This window comes from Periophthalmus magnuspinnatus, chromosome 19 (assembly GCF_009829125.3).
Source record: "Periophthalmus magnuspinnatus isolate fPerMag1 chromosome 19, fPerMag1.2.pri, whole genome shotgun sequence".
In the NCBI taxonomy this organism is placed as follows: domain Eukaryota; kingdom Metazoa; phylum Chordata; class Actinopteri; order Gobiiformes; family Gobiidae; genus Periophthalmus; species Periophthalmus magnuspinnatus.
Genome location: NC_047144.1, coordinates 4,719,966 through 4,743,898, shown reverse-complemented (window position 1 = coordinate 4,743,898; position 23,933 = coordinate 4,719,966). Strand labels below are relative to the sequence as shown.

The 23,933-nt window shown below is 38.8% G+C and overlaps 1 protein-coding gene across 1 annotated transcript in view; it reads left to right on the top strand.

Annotated features, from left to right (window-relative positions):
- The window catches only part of fam20cb (FAM20C golgi associated secretory pathway kinase b), a 71,993-nt gene that overhangs the window by 7,221 nt on the left and 40,839 nt on the right, over nucleotides 1-23,933 (top strand). The window contains exon 3 of the mRNA XM_033984553.2: nucleotides 1,031-1,109. Coding sequence (XP_033840444.1) covers nucleotides 1,031-1,109 — 79 coding nt within the window. The remainder of the gene's footprint in view (nucleotides 1-1,030; nucleotides 1,110-23,933) is intronic.

Here is a 23,933-nt window from a genome sequence, read left to right as displayed (position 1 = left end):
GTAGATAGCACGCAGCGGAGTTATTTTGATCTCAAGAGCTGGTTGTACAACATATCTACACGTGGGAAAAAAGCGGGTACAGGTTTTTTTAATAATAGATGGTGATAAAGGGCAAATAGACTCCAGACTACTACAGTAAATAGTAATATAGTGTATCCCCAATACTCAAGCCTGTAAAGTACCTTAATTTCCTCCTCAAACAACAAAGTATCTCATTGTTATTCTGCGTAAAAACTTACAATCCTGTAGTTTAGAGCTGCACAATGCTCTGAAATGCTATTCTTCTATTAGCTCGTCAGTTCATACTTTCAGATTTCATACTTTTATCAATTCTTCTGGATGCATTTGAAAACTTTCGAACACAATCCTATTATAAAACCATAAACTGCAAATCTAATCGCAACGCTCGTCGGAAAAATTGCAATTCGATTTGTTCCCATAGTGTGCCGTCCCGTATAAGAGCGCACTGACAAAAAGAGGATGTATTATGTCAAAACACGACAGAGAGGCATTGTTCAAACTCAAAAGCGCAGATTTAAAACGGAATAGGGGATTTGTACCGGATAGAGTGGAATAGGTTTAAATGATCAAGTTAAGTCAGATAATCTTTATCTTTCCATGTTGTCTTACGCGCTCACCTTTTCTCACCTTGATAATAACTATTAGAGGGTGTGTTATAAAAACAAATATCCTTATGTATTTAAGAAGGAAGTCGCGGTGCATAACAACAAGAATTTAAAACTGGGTGGGTGTGACTTGGGACTAACTGGTACTCGTAAGTGATTAAGCATTATTCAAGTTTATTCATTATTTTTTCTTTTTGTAGAGTTACTTTTTATGCTTTTCTATTCTCAAAAAGATAGCTGTGCGTTTCTACCCCCAATGTCACGTGTTTTGCATTAGCGTACCATCTCATATCGCCAAATGAAATGGTTCCTGGTTGCATTTTACCCTATATTTTCCACATATAAAACGATACAATCCGCTTTTTAATACTTTGCTTCTGACCATTTCTGTTTTTGTCCAACAGCTATGAAGTCTGGAGGCACTCAACTCAAACTCATCATGACTTTCCAGAACTACGGACAGGCCCTGTTCAAACCTATGAAGTAAGTGACGCTACACGGATGTTTTTTTTACACTATTATTTCAACTCCGTAGAAGATTTTTTTCGAATGCTTGTTTACTACGCTCTCAACTTTGCCCTTGAAGCTTCCATCCCGTCTCTGCGGTGATATCAAATAGTTTTCATTTCTGGCCGGTCTTGATTTTTCCAGAGCGGGCTGGTGGTTTTGCTGTGTCAGAGATGCACAGGCGCCCACCTCATTGGCTCCTGTAGACGACCTGTCATATTTTAAAAGCAGTTTTTTAAGTCGCTCGACCCAAACGCATATCATTTCATGGCTCGTCTCAAATATTGATCCGACGATCGCGGTCGGTACAAATGGGGCAGATGACAGCGGAGAATTGCTATCATAATATTGTCTTGTTCAAGTGGTGTTTTGTCTAAAGGGGCACTCTGTAACTTCTCTGGTGTGTAGTGGGGCGTCTGCTGCCTGCTTGACTTAGTGTTTTGCTTGAAATGTCCCACAGTATGGCATTAAACAGATGTATCTTGCATGTATTCAGGGTGATTGTTGAGTATAGATAGATGGATTACTGGCAAACAATAACATCTTCATAGAGACAAACAGGTGGCGGATCCTCCACTAGAAAAGTTACATAGTTAACCTTTATAATAATCTTTACTTTATTAGTCCAGAGCAGTTACAATGTGTTTTTAAAGGCTATATTAGTAATTACTAGTGTTGTAGGTCTATCTAGCGCTCATAGATCCCTCCTCATAACTCTCGCTGATTAAAAGAACGAAGACGAAATGTGAACCAAACCTGAAATTTGCTAAATAAAAAGATGTTGTGGGACATGTTTAAAAATCCTGGAAATTGGCTTAAAGCAGGGGTTGTCAAACTGTGGGTGAGGGTCTAAAAAAAAAGGACGCGCAGAGTGTTTCGGTAAAGTGGACTCTGCTTTTAGCTTAAGTCTAAAACAGCATTGATCAGATGAAATGGAGATACTGTGATAAACATGTGTCACAATGGAAAAAATGTAAATAAATGCAGAAAATTACAAAGACGGTCCTGATTTAGTCTCGGTGGGGATGGTCTTGGTCTTGTGTTGGTCTCGACCTTTAAAAGTCTCGGTCTTGGCTACAAGGGCCAATTACAGACGTCATGGCACTCACTTTAAGAAAATCAAACATGTAGATTGTCCATGTAACGGTTAGAAAACAATGATATATTTGCATACACAGGCCGGGGTAATTGTACAGTTGATTAAACCTAACCATTTTGAAATCCACGTTGTAAATAACTGCTAAGCCTGTCACAAAAAAACTTAAACATGAGCTGTAATAAATAAATAGCAGAAATCACACTTTAGTAGTTAGTTTGTATCTATAAGGAGCCATAGAAGTTATTTATTCAGCTCAAAACAACTAAAACCCCAACGATAAATATTCAATCCCAAATATGATTGTTCTATTTGTGTTCATACTTTGGACTGGTCATGGTTTGATCACAATTTTGTGGACTGTAATAGACTTGGTTTGGGCCTGTCCTAGTCCTGGTTCAGTCCTGGTTCAGTCCTGGTTCAGTCCTGGTTCAGTCCTGGTTCAGTCCTGGTTCAGTCCTGGTTCAGTCCTGTTTCAGTCCTGGTTCAGTCCTGGTTCAGTCCTGGTTCAGTCCTGGTTCAGTCCTGGTTCAGTCCTGGTTCAGTCCTGGTTTAGTCCTGGTTTAGTCCTGGTTCAGTCCTGGTTCAGTCCTGGTTTAGTCCTGGTTTAGTCCTGGTTCAGTCCTGGTTCAGTCCTGGTTCAGTCCTGGTTCAGTCCTGGTTCAGTCCTGGTTCAGTCCTGTTTCAGTCCTGGTTCAGTCCTGGTTCAGTCCTGGTTCAGTCCTGGTTCAGTCCTGGTTCAGTCCTGGTTCAGTCCTGGTTTAGTCCTGGTTTAGTCCTGGTTCAGTCCTGGTTCAGTCCTGGTTTAGTCCTGGTTTAGTCCTGGTTCAGTCCTGGTTCAGTCCTGGTTCAGTCCTGGTTCAGTCCTGGTTTAGTCCTGGTTTACTCCTGGTTCAGTCCTGTTTCAGTCCTGTTTCAGTCCTGTTTCAGTCCTGGTTTACTCCTGGTTCAGTCCTGGTTCAGTCCTGGTTCAGTCCTGGTTCAGTCCTGGTTCAGTCCTGGTTTAGTCCTGGTTCAGTCCTGTTTCAGTCCTGTTTCAGTCCTGGTTTACTCCTGGTTCAGTCCTGGTTCAGTCCTGGTTCAGTCCTGGTTCAGTCCTGGTTCAGTCCTGGTTTAGTCCTGGTTTAGTTCGATTTAGGTCTGAGTTTAGTCCTAGCTCAGTCCCAGTGTTTAAACTTATTGCCTGCACTTCCTGTACATTGTGTAGTTGTTGTGCGTTATGAAACAGTTGTGATGTTTTTTTTTGCTGAAGTTCAGAACAATTACGATGTGTTTTTTTAATGACTATCTTGGTGAGTGCATTCTAAGTTCACATCCTTTGTAATTATTCTAATAACAAAAGAGCCAAAGCCTATCTATTATTTACTTGTCAGAGATAATGCCACTCATTCTTAGAAGTTCAAACATTTTTCATGTAATGATTTCAAAACAATAATGCACGAACATACGCACATGATGGTGTAATTCAGGTCTGAAATCCACATTCAAAATAACAGCTAGGCCTGCCTCAAAATTTGACAAAAATAATATAATATTGGAGGAAAATAATATATTAAAAAAAACATGAGCTTGCAAAGGTTCAGAGCAATTACAATGTATTTTTAATGACTGTTTTAGTGAGTACATTCAAATGCCCATTTATATATAAACACTTTATGGTTGTGTGCTAGTTCACTCCCAGTGTTTGAACTTACTTAATGAACTTACTAGAGGTGGGACCAAGTCGTTGTTTTGCAAGTCTCAAGGGCCTCAAGTCCCGAAAGTCCAAGTCAAGTCCCGAGTCAGTGTCCGTCCTCCACTCTGAGCTTCAAGTCATTTCACAACCAAAGTACCAAATACAGCTTTATTTTTGCAATTTATTTACTTTTTAAAGAAAATGTTAGTACCTTTAAAAGTCATGGTTACAAATAGCGATGTAGCAATATCCAAATCTCACACTTTGATATTTATTCAAACATTTTGGAGAGGTTAACAGAATTGTAGATTTAATTTTATAAACATCTTAGTGTGAATAATTACTGTCACAACCCAAAGAATTAAGATTTGAAATAGGTTAATAGCAGTTATTTTGTCATGTCCTCACTGAAATGAAGCAAAGGATCATGGTCTACGTAGTTCCCTTTTTTTTTTTAGCTGTTGCAGCAACAAAATAATGCATTTAAATAAATGATCTTATGATCCAGTTATTATGACAGCCCCAGTACAGACATGTGACCATAATAACATCACCATATTTCAGTTATTGTAACATCCCTATTAACAAACAGAGAAGTGGGGAAAGACATGTTCCAGTTTGTTCCTTTAAAATTAAGGGCTGAAAGTATCAACTTCAGACAGAATCATCAAGTCATCTCATGTCATAGGGTTCAAGTCAAGTCCCGGATCACTGGCTTTCATGTCCAAGTCTTGGTCCATTTTTATCAAGTCCAGTCTCAAGTAATGAAAATAGTGACTCTAGTCTAACTCAAGTTCAAGTCAGGACTTGCAAGTCCCCACCTCTGGTACTTACTCTACTTACTATACATGATGTAGTTGAAACAGGTGTAATGTCGTGTCAGATTTTAATGATCCACTGAGTTGACCTCACCTCAGACATAGCGATACGCTGCTGTGCCTCTCGAGCCCTGCTATTAGAAGGTGTGTTATACAGATCTAATCATGAATACCTTTTTGAGTGGTGCATTCTTTTGTAATCATAACTCAATCAAACATCATAATGGTAGAACTTGTTTTGTCTCTCCACCCATTTCTTATGAAACCCCATCCACAACAGCATAACTAGTTTGATCACAACATTTTACAATAGTAGATTTTTATAACTGGGTGTGCTCCAATAATTATTGTTACATTTACAACTAGCTGTCATAACTAGCATACTAACTGGCAGTAACAAGAAAGGAAAATTAAATTATAACGTGGCGTCTAATTACATGTTGTGACAATAGCGATTAGAGGGAAACCAGTTGGAGTGGTCATCTGTTGGTCCACCCAATTGTTGAAAAGTTGTTTGTTTTTTTTTCTTTTGTCATTTATTTTGTACTAAACATTGATGTAACTGTGTGAAACTAGATTTTGATTAAATGTTTCAAAATCCAGTCACCCCCGAATTGAGCCGTGGGCTATACCTGTAAACTTAAATGATGTAAGGTCATTTGAAACATGCATATCTGATATACTGTGGTCTTGATAGCTCTCTAACTTTCTGCCCGGAAACAACTTACATATGCAATCACCGACATGTGATTGGTTGATATTGCTTAATACTTTTTTTTTTCCTCCATCATTGTATTCTACAGATGATGCAACTGGCTGGTATCCAAATACTTCCCTATAACCTTTAGTTATCACGTTAAAATTACTGCTGTGTTTTTGTGTTCTGTGTTGAATTCTGTTAAAACTGCTGTGTCTGATTTTTGTCCATGTAGTTAGAAAAAATATAGTTTTAGCCCATTACAAATACAAGTAACTTTCAGGGTCAAAATGAGACAGCGGTGTGCTTTCTCCATCTAATTGTAAATAGTTTTAATTAAGAAATGTGCTCTTAGCATGCTAGTTGTTGGTAGCGGTGAATAATTAGGATCCTAGAAAAGTGAGGGATAAGTTTGGACTATCGCAAACACATTATTCACGTAAGACAGTAAAATCAGATATAGCACCTGTATTAGCCAAGACATTCATCTGACAAATCTTATTAAGTTAGCCCCATACCTTTATAACAGCTGTGGTGCAGGTATTACTTTCTACCATCTCCCTTAAGAATAGAACTAAATGTAATTGCTGGAAGCTTGGCGTGCGTCAGTGCAGCTTCTGTTCTTGCCCCATCTCCTCTCGAAGCCTCGTTCAATTACTATTTGAGAACATCCAAGCGCTAAACCACTTATTACCTGGTGTCTCATACAAAGAGGTGAGCACTCGGGCTGCATTTCTTCAATAGATACTACCCCATTGCTCGATACGGTGTGAAGAATTCCAATTTCCTGTCATATTTCAAGTGATAACCCGCCCCCAGAGAAGTGTTCTTTGCTCGTAATCCGTCCCGATTGGTGGATTAGCGCGTCGCTTGTCCTTTTGTCGTGCCCATTGTAATTTCACTGAAGGTTAATGATTGTGCACATTGTCTGTTGTTTGGAGGTTAAATCCGTGGATGATGGCGACAAGCTTTTTTCTCAGTGGGGTTAAATATTTTTTGTAAAGCTGACTATAAATTCTTAAAATGCAGGTATTGTATAGTTAAAATGGCAATATTATTATTATTTCCCATAAAAAATTGTAATAGAAAATTGTACAACAAGCCAGAGGGCAGACAGTAGATTAGCACAAGCAGAGCAATTTTAATAAAAGTTTAGTAATTGCTTGTGTCCATGGAGATGTTATTTCTTGACCTCTAGGCTACACTTTACACTTTATGCCATTAAACTGACCTACCTTACATTTATTACCCTTTTCTTTTTAAAATTGTTATTAGATACTTTATTCATATTGTCAATGGGATTGCCTCTGCACAGATCTAATCTGTAACTTGGCTTTGCAGGTCTCTCTTCTTTGTCTTTAGTTTATTGTCATACAGTGGACCCTTTCCTCCACCAACATACGCACCTTTAATATTTTAGCTAAAGATATAGTGTAATGCTATTTTCTATTATTCTTTATATATATTTTTTTCAAAACACACAAAAAATGCAAATAAATAAATAAATAAATCATAAATAAATAAAATAAATAAATTAATCATGTGAAATTCTCCTGGTCAGTTAGTGAAGAGAAAACATTAAAAAAAAAAATCTGCATCATATATGGCCTGTGACTATGACCTTCTATGACCTATGACCTCTCTACTGTCTCAGGTTAGAGGAGGCAGAACACAGAAAGAGTATTTAAAAATAATATTGTACTTACACTGCTTCCTTATGTAGATCTTAAAATATTATACTATTAATCCTATACAGTACTGCAGTATTTAATTTAACATGTATTTACTTCTTAACCAATCCACAGAAGTTTGTGTTCTGTTTTGAGAAAAGTCAGTGTTTGACAGTTGTTGTTGTTGTAGTAGCTGTGATTTCAGAGATACGCAGAACGTCGTCAATACACCTCGTCAAAAAGCTCAGATAATCTCTAACTTCCTGGCTCCAATCTGCACTGGCACAGAAACGCGGAATGACATTTTCCTGAGATGTGGAGGGAGTGATGGGTTTTGGGTCTACATGCTCTGACAGTTGTGCTGGTCGGTGTTTGATAATCCCCACAAACTTCCAAATGTGAGAAGAGTCTGGCTTGGCCTCCTCCTGTCTCAGTCCACTTGGCTTCACTAGTAAGAGAAACCATGTGAGCAGGTCCAGACTGCAATCAGGAGGTCCTTTAACAGGCAATGTACAGCGGTTTGTGTCTCTGTGCTTTATATCGGTGTTGTAGCATTAAAGATCTGTCATTTTAAGTTCATTTTTAATACACCAATACTGATACTGGTATTGAGTCGCCGCTCCAAACCACACATAATTGCTGGTAAAGTTAGGTATCAGTCCCAGGGTATCGATTTGCGCTGATAAATCTAATAAAACTCAGAACATCTCAGTTACTTAATAATTATATAATAGCTTTATAATCATTTCAATCTTTGCTCTGGTGTCAGTTGATATTTAAAGTCAAGTTTTTTACTGTAATATCAAACCTAAAACGGCTAGATTGGTGCATATTAGTGAGGTTTTTCTGAACAGTGTGAAGAAAACAGATATAATTAGATTAGAATTAGATTTATTAATTTATTTGCTGCTTTAAGTTTATTGCTTGTTGATTTTGGTAAGCGAGGACTATTTATTTACTATTTTCTAACGTGTAAACTTGCCTGATGGCGCCACCGGTTTGCCTCCATGGACACGATACTGCGGAACATTCCAGGCAAAGCAATAACATATGCATGGAGAAAAGCAGATGACGTACTTTACAGACCAGAGTATTTTATGTCTTAAGGTCATCTCACTACTTTGGCTTTTACTTAACACCACTCACTATCACAGACGACCCATTACGAGACAAATTAGCCCAAATATCGGGTAAAGGAGCTTAAAAGGGCCCAAGTTCCTGACAGTTTCCTCAACACGCATCGCTTCGGATTCCCAAAATCTGCTGGTGTCTCTCTGCGCAGCGCATCAAAGAACACACAAAACTGCAGATCAAAGACGGATCCGGCAGGCCTCTTAATGCTAATGTGAGCCAGGCTATCAGGAACGCAGGGGTTTATGGGTAACCACTGGCCCTTGTGTCCTCAGCTGCTTATAAAAAGGTCAGTGCAGTACATTTGTGGATGAGTATATCACTGTAGTTACAAGAGTACACGCACGTTAACGATACAAAAACAGGGCTTCTAATATTCTAATATAGTTTTTTTTAATGAAATATAGAGTACGTTTTTACTACATGTTATTTAGACGTCAAGAGCTGCTTATACTGGGGGATGTAGTCACTAATTATACTTCTAATATTTTATAACAGTACTTTTATGCTAGTATATGTTTCCTCTTCTCTTTTCTTGATCTAAAGATTCTCCTGTCGTTCTTTCTACCTCACCATCTCGCCCAAATGCCAAAAATCCATTAGCACGGTCGCCGTATCGATCCTCCAGGTACGCAGCCTTTCTTCTACAGACACAATTACTATCTCCCAGGTTTTATTTAGTCCCCCCTGTATTTGTGTATTTGTGTGAGCCGGGCCACACCTCGACATTAGCTCAGCCCGGTGAATCAGACCCTAAAGGCTATTTGCGGCGCGCTCTTCCAGACGCCACACAAACCCAAGCTTAACTAAGTCCGTCTTACGTAAGGCGGTGTAGGGAGATTCCAGCTGAAGTTCATTCTCAGACGTTATGCCATTTTAACCAAGAGAAACATTAGCTTTTTCTCAATCGTCTACAAAAACTACATTTGTCATCGTCTGCATCCTGTTGTGATCGTAGCCAGCTGTGGAAATAAAAGCAGATTTGAGCTTAATTTCAGCACATGTTCAAAGTAAACATTTCGTCTCATACGTTACAATACGACGCGTGGAAGTGGAGACAAATTTACGACCGTTTGACTGAAGTGGGCGGAGCAAATGCGCGCTGTAAAGGTGCACCGCGTAACTTTTCCGGTTGAATGGTTATGTCATTTACCCGGTTCCGAGGTGCTTAAAATGTTCCACGGTATCTAATTAAAGTCGTTGATTTCCCTGGAGACAAGCAAGAGATGCCACCAGACCAGATGTTACAAGTCAGATCTGTGGAGAGGCAGCCCGTGTTTCCCAGAGTTTAATGCCATTTTGTGGAACATTTCAGGCAAAGTTAAAACATTTACCCGAGAAGCAGATGCAGATGGTGAAAGTTACACAAACAAATGCATTATGTCATTTTTTTTTTATGTAATTTATTTTTATTGTCATTGAAAGCAACAATTTTAAGTTAATTTAAAATAGCAACTTTTAACAAATATATATGTTAAAAGAAACTACTTAAACGACAGATTTGAAGTTGTTTTTAATTCATAGATACTGTAACAAAATGTCTTCCACAGAAATACTTAGCATTGGCATTGATCACGAGCTTTTGCACTTTTTGCACCATATTTTACCTTATTGAGTGCATTTACTGCCATTTTTTTTTTACAATTTCCAGATAAGTTTCTTCCAAAACACCAAGAACACAAGATATACGTAACTTTTTTCTGGTGCACGGAAAACTCTCAAACCCACATTATATATAGACCCACATTCCACCGCTGTCAATACTGTTTTGACACCTCCTGTATACCCTGACTTCTTATTGTATTATTGTCAACACATCTATTTATAGAGACGCCACTCATCTCATATAGACTGTATTTCACATTTGGTTCTGAATTTCAGCCACCAATACTGTCTGTATTGAACCAGTGATGGGCCAATATGTGGTTACAATAGACTTAAAATAGTGTATTCTTACCGCAGTACATTTGAGATTCACCTAAAATCATATTTCAGTCAATTTTACATCAAGGACATATAAAGTTTTCTATAATCTTCCTTTTAAAATAGCAAAGCGGCTAGAGTCGTGTTTCTTGTGCCCGATGACCTTGAATCAAATTACTATTACTAAAAGTACTGCTACTGCACATACTGATACTACCTTGTCCATTCCTTTCCCCAGTGCCGTGTTTTTTGTCAAGTGCGTAAAAAGGCAAAATGTGTGGTTAGAGAGATGCTCCAGAGTTGACGAGGGCTGTTAGGCTGGCAGTACTGTGTAAAAAGTGTATCTGAAAAGGCACGCGTCCGTCGGGAAGTCCGGCAGCAGTCCCCTTTGAGGTCCACTTCGAGTCGGAATAACACTAATACTGTACCTCTAGCTGTCAGGATGTCAGAGGGGGCTGTGTGTACGGTTTTGGAGATGTAAAAGCTTTGTACTACAATCAAGTCGAGTATTTTTGAACACAGCGTCTAACGGAAGGGCTGGTCAAAGAGTAACATGGTTGACCAGTGAATATTAAGTAACTCGGGTAAACACAAATTTAAGTTATATAGTTGCACTTTGACAAAAATATGAGAAAGAAATGCAAATTAAAAGTGAAGTTTGAATAGATTTTATATTAGAATTTTATGCGGCAAACTGAAAAACCAATATAACCATTTTAACCAACTTTCTTGAACATTAATATTTGAGCAAAATGTTAGATTTTTATTACAAAGAGACAGTCAGTTACATAAAGGCAGATTTTGAAAACGCTATGACGCTTTTACACAAGTTTTTACAACGACAAAACCTCACAAAGTCCTTTATCTGATGAGTTGATGATGAATGTGACGGGAGATAGAACGACAGTAATGAATCTAATGCTCTTCCTCTGGCCTCTCTCTCCTTTAATTGTATTACCTGTCAATCAGCTCACTCCTGCTCCTTTCCTGCGCCGATCAATGCTCCGATTCCTACTGCTGATGTATATATAAACAGTAGGTCCCTCCCCCTGCTGGGCGATCCATATCCGCTCTGGGATTGGTCTGTGAGATTTGATTGACACCTGGGGGAGATGCAGCGGGGGAGGTGGGATAATGTCACCTAGTTTACGTCAATAATGTATCGACACGGGGCGGATAACAGCCCGCGGCGAGTGGCTAAGCTAACAGTGATATATTAGCATCAGCGCCGAGGTAGGAGACAGGAGACAGGGAGTGATGGAGGAAAGATAGCAGGGCGTAGAAAAATATGTTTGTTTAAGATGTGCAAAATGATCGGCTTGGTTGGAAAAAATGTTGGAAAAATATCATTGGTTCTAGTTGTTTTAATATGTTTGTAAAATCGCTTTAACTATTGGAAGATAATGAGAGGAGCAGGACTTTGGCAGTGAATATTATAGATTATATGCCACTAGCTAGCAACTGCTCATTGGTTTACGTTTCAGTACTTAAACCCTAACGTGAAAAAATCAAGTAGTTGAAGCCATATACTGCAGATCATAGTTCATAGATAGTTCATAGATAGAAAAAATATAGCAAAATATGGTTTCCAAATGAATTATAATAACATGAGTGTCCAGATATTAGGTGTGCCACTTTTGCCCCCTATCCAGCTTCATATTTTTTTTATTTTATGAAGCACAAGACAGCAAAATATAGGCAGGTTTTCTCATGGGGAATACGTTTTCTAACCCAGATTTGATACTTTCACATTTCAATGCTGTTAAAACTGTTGTGACATCTCGTGTATGCCATATACCACTGAGCAATTCTGACTTTTCATGATATTACATAGACTTTGTTTCACATGTGGTGCTAAGTCTCAGTAACAACTAATCCCCTTGTGGTTATAGCCAGTATCAGCTTGCTCTATTTCACAATGGATTGTTTAAAAAGTCCTGGGTAAAACTGTGAATGGCGAAAGTATTGTTACACAACGTTTTCTATTATCCTAAAAAAAAATAAAAAAAATCCTATCTTTTTATATGTATTTATGTTTTTTATGTTTTGACTGGAAAACATATTCACATAAAAAAAAAAAAAGTCAATAATAGAAATTTCTCTATCTTGTTCCAGGTGGTTTATATTCATTTGCTGATGTTTTGAACTTGAATCAAATGGAAAAAAAAAATAAAAAATTGGTCTACAGTTAACACAACAATACTTCCCCTCTGTCCTGTTGCCTTAGTAACAGTCCAAATTTTATCTTGTTTGGAAATAGTGTTTTTGAATGGGACCAGTGACATCTCCGGGCAAGATATTTCTTTTCACTCTGTAATATTGTTTTCCCAGATCTGTTACTTCGAGCTATGAAAACAGCACCGCTCCAGCCCACTCAGCCATAGCCTCATCTTACATTTGGAACAGTAATAATTGGGCACAGAGGTAGTGGCAGTAATTAAAGCAAACACGCCTGCAGCAGCGTACAACAGAAAGGCATCAATAAGGCTACAGTGATTCAATTTGCATTCATTACCAGCTTTTAGGGAGCGCTTGATTCGACTAAAGGTTACATCTGATACACGTGTAATCAGAAAGGCCCGGGCATGCTCCAGTCAACATAATATTCAAATGGGGAGTATTATTCAGGCTAATTGTACAGTTACAATATTGGAATTCTGTTTAAGAGTTATTAGTGAGATTATCGTTGTATATCGTAGTTACAAAGGAATAGACTCATTATGTAATACCGATACCATGATGATAATAAAAAACACTGCTTATTTAGACAATAGAATGGGATTTTCAACATTAAATAACAGTAATATGGGTTCCATAGTGGTCCATGTCCTGTGAATGTGACTTTTTTTGTATCGATACTCAGATGGTAGTATCTAGTTTTAGTAAATGGTAAATGGTCACTCTTTTATATAGCGCTTTTCCACCTTCAGGGGACTCAAAAGCGCTTTACATCCACTCACCCGCTGCAAACATGTATGCAGACATGTAAAAAATAATGAAAACTGGAGAAAAATTCATGGTATGCACGAAATAACATTATGCAGTTACTCCGAAGGTTGACGTACAAAGACATCCTCCAAAACGGATCACATAAATAGGTCTGTAGTGCTGAAAATAAATAATCAAATATATGAATAAAATCTGTGTTTATCACATCCAGCATTTAATATTCAACTCCGCTGTAGGCAAATTGAAATTCTGTTCATTTGCATATTTTTCATTTCGCACCACTCAAATTTTTTCTTCCAAAATTACTTGATAAAAACAGCTATTTTCACATTTCTTTCTCCCAACAGAAAGCACCCACCTGGACTTTTGTGAGCGCCCAACACAGCGGCATGACAGATACCAATGTTTGCTAATCACACGCAAACACATGGAGTGACCCGCGGAAAGCTACAATTCGTTCTCTTGATGCGAGCGCCAAAAAAAAAAGTTGAATAATTAATGTGAAATTGCAAGCACTGTGAGATGTGTGATTTAGCAGCACTTAAGGCACCGCGCTGGCTTGTTTTGACTGCTCCCTCCTATGTTTCTAATTATTTCACAGGGGAAATATTTTACGGTAAAAATGAATGAAAATATTTCTAGAGGGAATATGAAAAAAATGTAAAAACTTGCTTTTACAGTAAGTGCTTGCATTAAGAGATTGTAGCCCTGGGGCTTGGTACCGTGACCCCATTTTCACCCACCTCCCCCTCATACAGGAAACTACTGTGAAAAATGTACTGTACACATATACTGCAAGGATTCAGGCTATAGGGGCAAGGCTAAATATACTTAGTGATGGTGGATTTGAAGCAGAAAAGAAGAAGGAGTTGTTGAATTTACGGTATTTCACTGTGCCAAATGTAATAGTGGGTTGTTGGCAGGCTTTCATTAAGAATATAAACAATACAAAATGCTGCGTAGTTTTGTCTCAGGTGACAGTGGAGTAGTGGTTTGCCAGGACACTGGATGGAAACTGGTTCAAATCTCATAAGAGTGCGTAAAAAAAATTGCCAAATCACAACTGATAATGTATAATAAAGATAAGAGTATGTAAATGTAATGTCTAAATAAACCGCTACACTGTTGATACTATATAAAAAGATGGAATATAATCAGGTTGTGTATTGTATTGTAATGATCTGATATTCTGTGTTTAGTTCAGAGCTGTTAATGTGTTGTTGTCTATGTAACTGCTTTTGTATGGACACGTGGTGGTTGCTCTGTGGACACGTTGACAGATTCCATTCGTCAGTTTCTGTTGAGTTGAGTCCGCTGTTGTTTAGTTGTTTTTTTTTGCCGTGAGTTACGTCCTACAGTAGGAAAGGAAAGACGAGGCAAGTTTATTTGTATAGCACAATTCGTACACAAGGTAATTCAAAGTGCTTTACGGAATAAGAAAGACATTAAAATCACAATACAACAAATCCAAACAAAAATAATCAGGAGTAATCATCATAAAAGGAGAAAAGTGCGGAATAAAAACCTTTCAGTCATACAGTAGCCCATGTGTTCAGAATATAAACAAACAGAACAGTGTCGGTGTGTTTTCTTACACCAGAACGCTGCAGTATCGATATCCAAATGCTATTAGATACCAAATCTAGTATTGGATCTGCGTATTTACTCATTAAGTACAAATATTGAGGGAAATTACATGGACCTTACCTGGATAGTTTTATATAATGGTTTCAGTCCTAGTGTGCACAAGCTAATATTAAAGAAAGTACTATTATGTTTAAAATTACATTCAAGCTACAACAAAATACTGATAAAAAAAAAAAAAAAGTAAAAAATCTAAAAAGTAAAATGGCAAACTAAGTACAGGTTGGGGTCAATTTAATTTTACTCTGCGCTTTAACCGATCTTTCCCACAGCAGGTCGGCCATAGGTCCTCACGGGAGTACTGCCTTGTGGATAAGCTTTATTCACCACTATATTAAACTGGGACATCTCCATAGCATTCAGTGGCATTGATTATGTATGCAGTGAGTGATGGAGTCTGTTTGCATTGATGCATTTATGGCACGTCTGTTCACTACTGCCCCGAGGTTATTAAACCCATTTCTGAATGTCAAAACCATATAGCCCTTTGCCTGTCTGAAAAATAAATTGATTATATTACAACAACATGCATAGTGCCAAAGCATAATCAGGCTTAACCGCTTCTTATGGTGTATTAAAACATGTTTTCTTGCATTAAGTGAATTTACAGCTGACTTTTATGTGTCTTTATCAAGCATACACAGCTCTGCAATTAAAATAAAAGGTTACCCAGACTATTCGTATTGTAATCTCTGGCAATGCACAGGAAACACAGTGGTTGGTAGGGGCTTATGCTAATCTGTGGTCTGGGGAGGACGAGAGAGCTGCACATGAGTATCCACTGTAATAATCCTTATAATGTAGTGTTGGCGCGGTGCCTTCTCCAGTAATCAGCCATCATGATTTATGTACAGCTCACATATTAGTCAGCCACCGATGTTTTCCCCCATAATACATCGGAACGCGCTGCGACACTTTTAATCAGCGCTGTTGATTAGTATAATCTCTAAGTTTGACATGTCTTTTAAAAACGCTACGATGCGCTATTTTTTACACCTACACAACTGTCAGATAAATAACTTCCACTGAAAGCACATGGATCTAAATATTATCTGCAAAATTAACTTGTTTGATTGTATTGTGTCGAAGTAATAGGAAGTAATGGGCTAACTTTATTACCTTAGAGTGTCTATTGCATCATAATAAACCAGGAATTTTTATAAAGTCGTCTAATGTATGCCACTGTAGTCGAAATTTACGAACAATACTAACTCCGAACAGTAGATGTCAGTAAAGAGACAACTGCAAGTATTTTTATTACAACTTTTTTTCTTTTCTAAATGTCACAAAAGTTCTTATTCTCGTATCTGAATGAATATATGTACTTTCAATGACTTCCGATGTTTACACGCACACCGAAATCTGATTATGTGATTTCTGGAGTTCAGTTTATTGGAATGGTAAACAATGACATCTGATTTCTTTTTGATTGCTCTGTACTGTCCTGTGCTGGTGTTGGTGAGGAAAATTATGCCAAGAAGGGCAAAGTAATGAGGGAAAACAAAAATAAAAGAGAAAAAGGCTGCATTGATTAACTGACACGTGTCACGAGGTGTTTTGGATTTCCAGAGATCAGATCTAATTATTGTATTATTGTATATGATTATTCTAGTTATCTGATTTTAACTGGGCATGTAAACAATTCAATACTGTTTTTGTTTCAACGTCAGCAGGATTTTTTTTCTCCCATAATTCCATACTCCTGTCAGTCAGTTGCATATGTCCATGTCTCTAGTCCATATCTTACCCAATGTCATAGTTTTCATATTGGAGTTGCCTAGGCGACACAGGATAGTCGTGCTCTTTCTTTCTCTCTCTCTCTCTCTGTCTCCCTCTCTCTTTCTCGGATTCCGTTACAGCTAATTCCCCGCGCGTCTCAGACCTTCCAGGAGCCTACCCATGTCTTGACGATACTATCAGTCAAACTGCCCCCTTCAGGTAAAAATGTTATCTGCGCCTAATGCTGTGCTCCAGTATGATAACAGTGGAACGGCAGCGAGCAGAAATGACAAGCCCCTCATCCAATCTGCATATCAAAGCTGCGGCGAAATTCCCGTGCCATCTGTAACGTGCGCGGTGGCGTGCGCATCAATACACAAGCCCACGGGCACCGCTGCTGTTGTAAATGCGCCCGTCATTCGCTGCTCTAAAGTCCCCGAGACAAGTTGTTCCTGGCCTCATCGCAAATCATCCCGGATAGTCATTGTATTTGAAGAAATAATACAAATCGGTTTAAAGAAGATAATTATGCTTTTAGATATGTTTGCCATGGGTGTTTCATTTTTATAACTCAAAATAATGTATGGAAGAAATGCTTTGTTTTGGCATTTGGCTTTCAGTTTTATAGAGAATGTTTGGATTTGATGTATAGCACCCCCTGTTGGCAAAAATTGGGTGTAAACTATGTTGAAATATTTCTCAGCGCTGCAGTTGTACGGTGCCATAACACACGAAGGTCAAATGCAGGCCTGGGGACCAAATCTGGCCCGCGGTGTAATTATATCTGGCCCGTGAAGTCATATCAAATGTGCATTAGAGCTGGCCCGCCGGTATATAGCGCATGCACCACTAATACTACAAATCCCAGAATGCTTTGCTTGTACGCTGGAGTGTAGTCCAAACCAGCAAGTGCCCCTCATTTTCTGTTGAGACTTATTAGCAACCAAGCTACTAGTCACCTCAGTCACATTAATTACTACAGAGAGAAACATAATTTATTTCATCTATTTAAATACAAAATGAATACTAGTGATGTGCCTTTTATTTCAGATTTAATTTCTCTCTGTAATATCAAGTTTGAGTTGTTCCAGATTTTGTGTTTAAGCAAAATATGGAGTTTGGCCGGTGAATTTGTCTCAGTTTTTAATTTTGTCCTCCTGTGAATTTGAGTTTGACACTCCCGCCCTATAGCAGATTGATGCTGTTAGGTCTACCCAGATAAGGTTGATTTACTGGTACTATAAAACTGCACTATGTAAATTTTCTGGAAGAGGGTCCACCACTAGGTCTCCATGGAGATACTATTGCATTGCCTATACTTCTCTATCCATCTCCATGAAGACAAACAGTTAGTGGCACAAGTTACAGGTCAGGTCTGTGGAGAGTGACCCTGCTTTTAGTGAGAAAACCCACCTGTATTTGAATAACTACGAGATTATAGAAGTAAGTAAGCAAAGTAATAATATCTCCATGGAGACAAGCAAGTAGCAAACCCTCCACCAGAAAAGTTAGATAATACACCTTTAACATCTCCTTTTAATCTGGAGTAAATTACACTTTGAGATGAGTTAAACACGTGTAAATGAAACAAAATACTTCTCCACTTCTATCTTTGGAGGAGAACATGGTAAAAATGTTTTGGATTTTGCACAGCATGTCTCTTTTAGTTACGAACAGCCCAAACATTTCAAAAGGCTCATCTAGATTTGGGTTGGGGCCTGGAGGACTTGATGCCATCTGCCGTGTTGTCTTGTTGTCTGTTGTCTGTTTGAAGGAGCTGTCAGTCAGGTGTACCTCGGCCTCTGGAGTGACGCGGCTGGTCGTGGCAGACACTGGTTCATTTGGCTCACTTCCAGGCCCCAAAGCTGGAGAAAGCAGATGCAGATAGTGACTGGAAATGAGCCTCTAATGTCTTCCCAGAGCACAGACAAAAGCAGAGATATGGATGATCTATGGGAGCACTGGGTAAACGGAGCGACAAGGACTATGACACATCATTTTTAAAATCATTTGAAATTGTGTACTCAGTGTATTCAACAAAATTATGGACTTTACACAAAAATATCAGTGGTTAAAAAGGTGGTTCTGAAGCTGCTCTTATTGGTCCCATTGGTGGTATGCAGGCTTCTTCTGGAGGTATGCTGGTACTCTGGGTCCTGTCTTAGACCGGTTTTGGCTTTGTGCATGACAGCGCCTGCCTCACTGTTAGCATCAATACTTCATATCCAAGTGTATCTCTATAGAGTTGCACTAAAAGTAATAAATAGATAAAAGGATAAAGATGTAAGATAAGACAGTGGGCAGTGGGCAGTGAGCTGTGGGGGGATGTCACTGACAGCATGGTAAATAAAAAAAATGATGTCAGTACTTCACCGGAGGACACTTGTGTGTTTGTGAGGGATATTAGTGTGTCTTGATGCAATAAACAGAGGAAAACTACAAAACAATCAGATAGACTAAACCTTTGACCTGTTTCTCGAAGTTGCCACTGTTCACTGATAAACAAATAAGTCCAAGCTATGCCTTATTGACAATGTTTTGGCTATTTGCTTTCTTTATTAGTTTTTTACAGCTTAGGGTGTCTTGACAACTTTTCCTGGTTTTCTGACATTGATTTGGTTTAGTTTTTGTTTAGTAATCCTGGTTTAGTTCCAGGTTTAGGCCAAGACCTGGTGTATGTAAGTGTATACATTTTCATTGTTGCAACTGTCTCATTATGAAACGTAAAAACTCTAAACTTAATATTCCCAAACTTCAGTATGCCCCATGTGCCCTTGGTTTAATACAACCATACCAATCCAACCAATGCCCACAGACATCTCCCCTTCAAATCCTTATGGTGACATATAAAGCCGTGTTGGCTCACTTTTTAACCTCAAAACTTTTTGCACTGTCCATTTCCTGTATCCGACCAAACCAGGTCTTGACCCAAGCTTGGGATGAGTCACTGTTTACTGGCGCGCCGTCATCTTGTGAGGTTACTGACTCTGGCCCCAGTTCAGACTGAATAAATCTTCCTACACACACTCACTCTGCGTCTACGTCCTCCAACATACGGAATAACAGAGCTTGTTTTGCCCCATTTTCCAACATAAAGCACAGTTGGAAATGTTTTAAGCATTGGAGAACAGCTCTTGACTGGCTCTTTTGGCTTGTTTACTTGTGATGGCCTAGATGCAATCCACTTTAGAAAGACTCTCACAATAAAACAATATTTACAAATGTCTTGGTGAGATTATTGGGGCTTATGTGGCTGAGTAAATGGAGTTGTCTGTTGGAATAAATCCTTCCTATCTTACACACAGTGAACATTTTTGAATTGGGTAGTGGTTGATAAATGATTTGCCAAGTGTTTTTCTTTTCTATAATGCTCATAAAAAGTCAAATTGGAATACATCAACAAAACATTTAGCTTATGTAGCATTAGAATGTAGCAATTACTTTTGTTGTGTTTAGTTTAGCATGTAGGCTAATTATAGTTAAACGTTTGTGACATTTTGCTTTAGCATTATGTCATTTCTATCAGCTGTTTACAGACTTTTTCTTAGATTCACTATTGATTATTTATTGGCTTTAAAGAACATTTTTAGACGAAATATATGACAACTATTAGACCAAAAAACATAAGCGTTCCTATGATGATTCACATTGTTATGAAGCAATACTTTGGATCAGCCTGAACCATTGAAATGAATCGCGCAAATTACACAACATTATAACTCTATTTGCCGGGCCGTTTTGATGCTAGCACAGTCCGTCTTGTTCTCGCAACTCTCTCCTGTCTCCCACACATTTTTACAGTAGCATTTTACCATGCCACTTTCCAAGATCTCTCAACCTCCAGTGGCTATTAGCGCTGCTTTCTGCTAGCTCGGAAACTGATCCCCTTTATAATCGCTGGTTAGTGTCATGGGAAACACCTAGGGGGGAATAATTAGGCAGTAATGAAGCAGGAGGCAGAATACCATGCTCGGCTTTGGCTTTTCCCAGCATTCCTGATTGTCACCCTTAATTACCGCATCACCCTTGGCTTATTGGGCGTCACTTTTTCTAATCTCACCTTTCCCCCCCCCCACCTTCCCACCAAAGGACACTTGATCTAATTAGACTTTCCTTTCTTCCGGCGTTGTCCTCGATGGGAGACGCTAGCCGCCGGACATGGCCATATTGTGATGCGTAATTAGCCAAACAGTAATGGGCAGGCCAAGGTTAGAAGGAGTAGGCTACAGCTGTCATGGCGCTTTGCTATAGCCGTAGATTAAACAACATCTGTTCCGAACCGCTGCACCATTCTGCATCAGCTTGATTAAAATCACACTATGTAACTCTTGTTCTTGTTTCCGTAGAGATGTTATTGCTTTGCCTGGAATGTTCTACGGCACATGTGTCAAACTCAAGGCCCGCGAGCCAAATATTGCCCTCCACATCATTTTATGCGGCCCTCGACAGGGTAAATTTAAAGGTATAATGGTCTTAAAATGTCATTTTATCAGGAGATACGCAGTTACACAGCCATATTTTACATCTAGGCAAATACATATGCAATATTTGTAACTTGAATAAGTAATAAATACAGAAACAAGTTTAAAAAAGTACTTGGATTTATTCTACATCTTCGGCCCTTCGAGAGCAGCCATTTTGCTGATGTGGCCCTTGGTGAAAATGTGTTTGACTCCTCTGTTCTACGGTATGGCGTTAAACCCAGCTATGTGGCATTTGTTTGATTACAGGTGTTTTACAAACCTTGAAAACGTGCATTCTTTACAGGCTCTTCACAAATCTGACCCATCTTCTTATTTCCATGGAGACACATATGTTCAACGGCATACTGCGGAACATTCCAAGAGAAACCATGACATCTCCATGAAGACAAGCGCACTTTTTAAACTAGTAATCGCTTCTTCTTAAATTCAATCCCCCCCCCCCCCCCCCCCAAGCGTCGCTTAAAAGTAAGGAGGTGAGGCAGTCAAAACAAATGATGCAACGAGATACAAAGATTATAGAAGTCGACTGAAACGCTCAAGTTTAGACATGAAGAGGAGCCAAGGTGCCGAGGAGCCGACAGCAGCGACAAACTGTCTAAGTTTTGGGTAACTTATGTGTCAGATGGATGACAGCCTGTAATTCTTTCACTTTTAAGCGTATTGCGCAAGTGTGGCAATAATATTCACAGTGGGAGTTTTTATCTGATTTGATAAGGCTTTCTGGAACCAAAGATAAATACTGCTTTTTAATTGGAGTATACACTTTTTTTTTTTGTATTTTAGCCTTGTTACTGATAAAGCGAAGTTATCTAGTGAATTTTAGCAATTTCTTCAGTAAGATGCTACGTGGGTTGCTTTTGTAAGTATACAGACTAAATGAATTATAACTTATGTACCCAACGTTATTCTAGTTCACGTGTAAATGTCGTGTAAAACATTTTGTATTTTATCGTTCGACCCCAGAAGTAACAAAAGATTTATGAAAAAAGGCACGCATGCATTTGAAAATACAAGCGTGACAATATTATGGGTTTGTGATAGCGACTAGGTAACACATACTTTCCCCTTTGTGGTTTGGAAATCGGGTACTGTTGCTTTAAGCGCTATTTTCTCGCCAAAATAAAGGTTTATAGAGACCGATAAGAAGTACAAGATATCTTAATGAAAAGCTGGGATTTACTCTGCACATGATGGCAAGATAACTATATTTGCTGGAGACGGCAGGCAAATAAGGTAGTTTAATATTTTGACAAGTTAGCGCATTTCAAAAACGAATGATTTGTTCAATAGCTGATATGTTGTTCTGACTACTCTGCCATTTCAATCAGCGCACAAGCAGATTTGACTATTTTACTTGGAATGACATATAGTAATGCCTCCCCAACTGGAATACAAGCGATGCCAAAATGAACAAATTGTCGGCTCTAAAAGAAGTCCAAAATGACAGTGGGATTATGGGAATGTTCTGGCCCCATACCATCTCCCCAGTGCTGCAGATTATTAATGTCAATGGGGTGTGGATAAAGCAAGGATAAAGAATAGGCCATATGGACGGGCTGAAGCTGCGGATTACAGTGTGTTGTTGTTTGGAAAAAAGAGACAGTCGGAGGGAGAAATAGTGACTCGAGCTTTGTCAGGAGAAAGCAGCTTGGCAAAAATGGCACGGATTAGAACGCTGTGAGGAAGACTCCGCGACCAACTGTGAGGCCGCGTGCTGTACAAGATCCTGCTTTTCCAGAAAGGTGTGGGAATGACTAAAATTTGTAGTCATGCAAACCGAATTTTCCATTGGTATAATTAAAAATGAATAATAGTCAAGCAATTTATTTTATAGTACCATTTAACGATTGCGCTCTCATTAAGTACAATTAAACGACATGTGGCCGAACCCTGGGTTGGTCACATATTGGTCTTAAGCAAACATAATTAAACAAAAAAATACAGTTACCAATACGGTTGGTCAGGCTTGGTCAGGATTACCTTATATGGAGGATTTTACCTGTGGTGCATGTTGTGAATCCATCATTTAAAGGAAAAACAAATCCGTTATCTGCATCTCTATGGACATTCTGCTTGCTCACAACAAACCTGGCAGATTTCACCCAAAATATTTGATTTGTGCCATATGATCCAATTCTTTAAACACACATCTTGCACTATAACTTCAATAACTCCAAGATGAGTCTCAGTATATATGTATCAGTGTATGAGGGACATAGTTTACCGCACCTCAGGCATCAAAACAAGTACAATTCTGTTTTGGAAATCAGTGAGAGGTTGCGAAGAATAGTATTAGTGTACTTTTAACTGGTGTATTTTATGCCTTGTTTGTGCAGAGCTTATTCAAATATGAGCTTTGACCAAACTTCTGTCTGAGGGGGCGTGGCCTTGATGCTGACCAATCATCTGAACAGGGCTGGCTATTCACTTACAACATCTCTCCCTGAACGTGGAAGGCAAGCAGCCCGTTTAAACACAAATACGCTCCAAATTTAAAAGTCATGATTTATTAGTTGGCGCAGTGAAGAGGGGCTTTCATCTGCCACACAAGAAAACATTAGCTGCAGTTTGTTCCCTTTATTCAAATGTAGCGGCCGTTAAGAGTAGCAGACTGTGGAAAGATGGCGGCTAAGTCTTGGCATTAAAAATGTAGAAGGGACATGTTTTGCTCATGTTTTCTTTATGGCCTTGAATTAACTGTGCGTGGCCCTGTCACGGGGGATGCATTTTTAGTCCTAGCTTAAGTGGAGATGCCGTGCGCGGGAACTAAAAGGGGAAGTCAATTATTTTTATGACATATGACATTGTTGTTGGTTGTGAAATTTCTAACCAGCCTTCTGAAATCGTTGGGTTGGGGGAAAGTAATGATAAAGTAATGATGAAGCTGACTATTCTTCTGTCGTAGGGAGTATTATACCTGTAGTTTGAGGCTGGCACAGCACACAAATACAATTTCTCTATGCATTGGTATGACTACAATCATATCTTTATTAG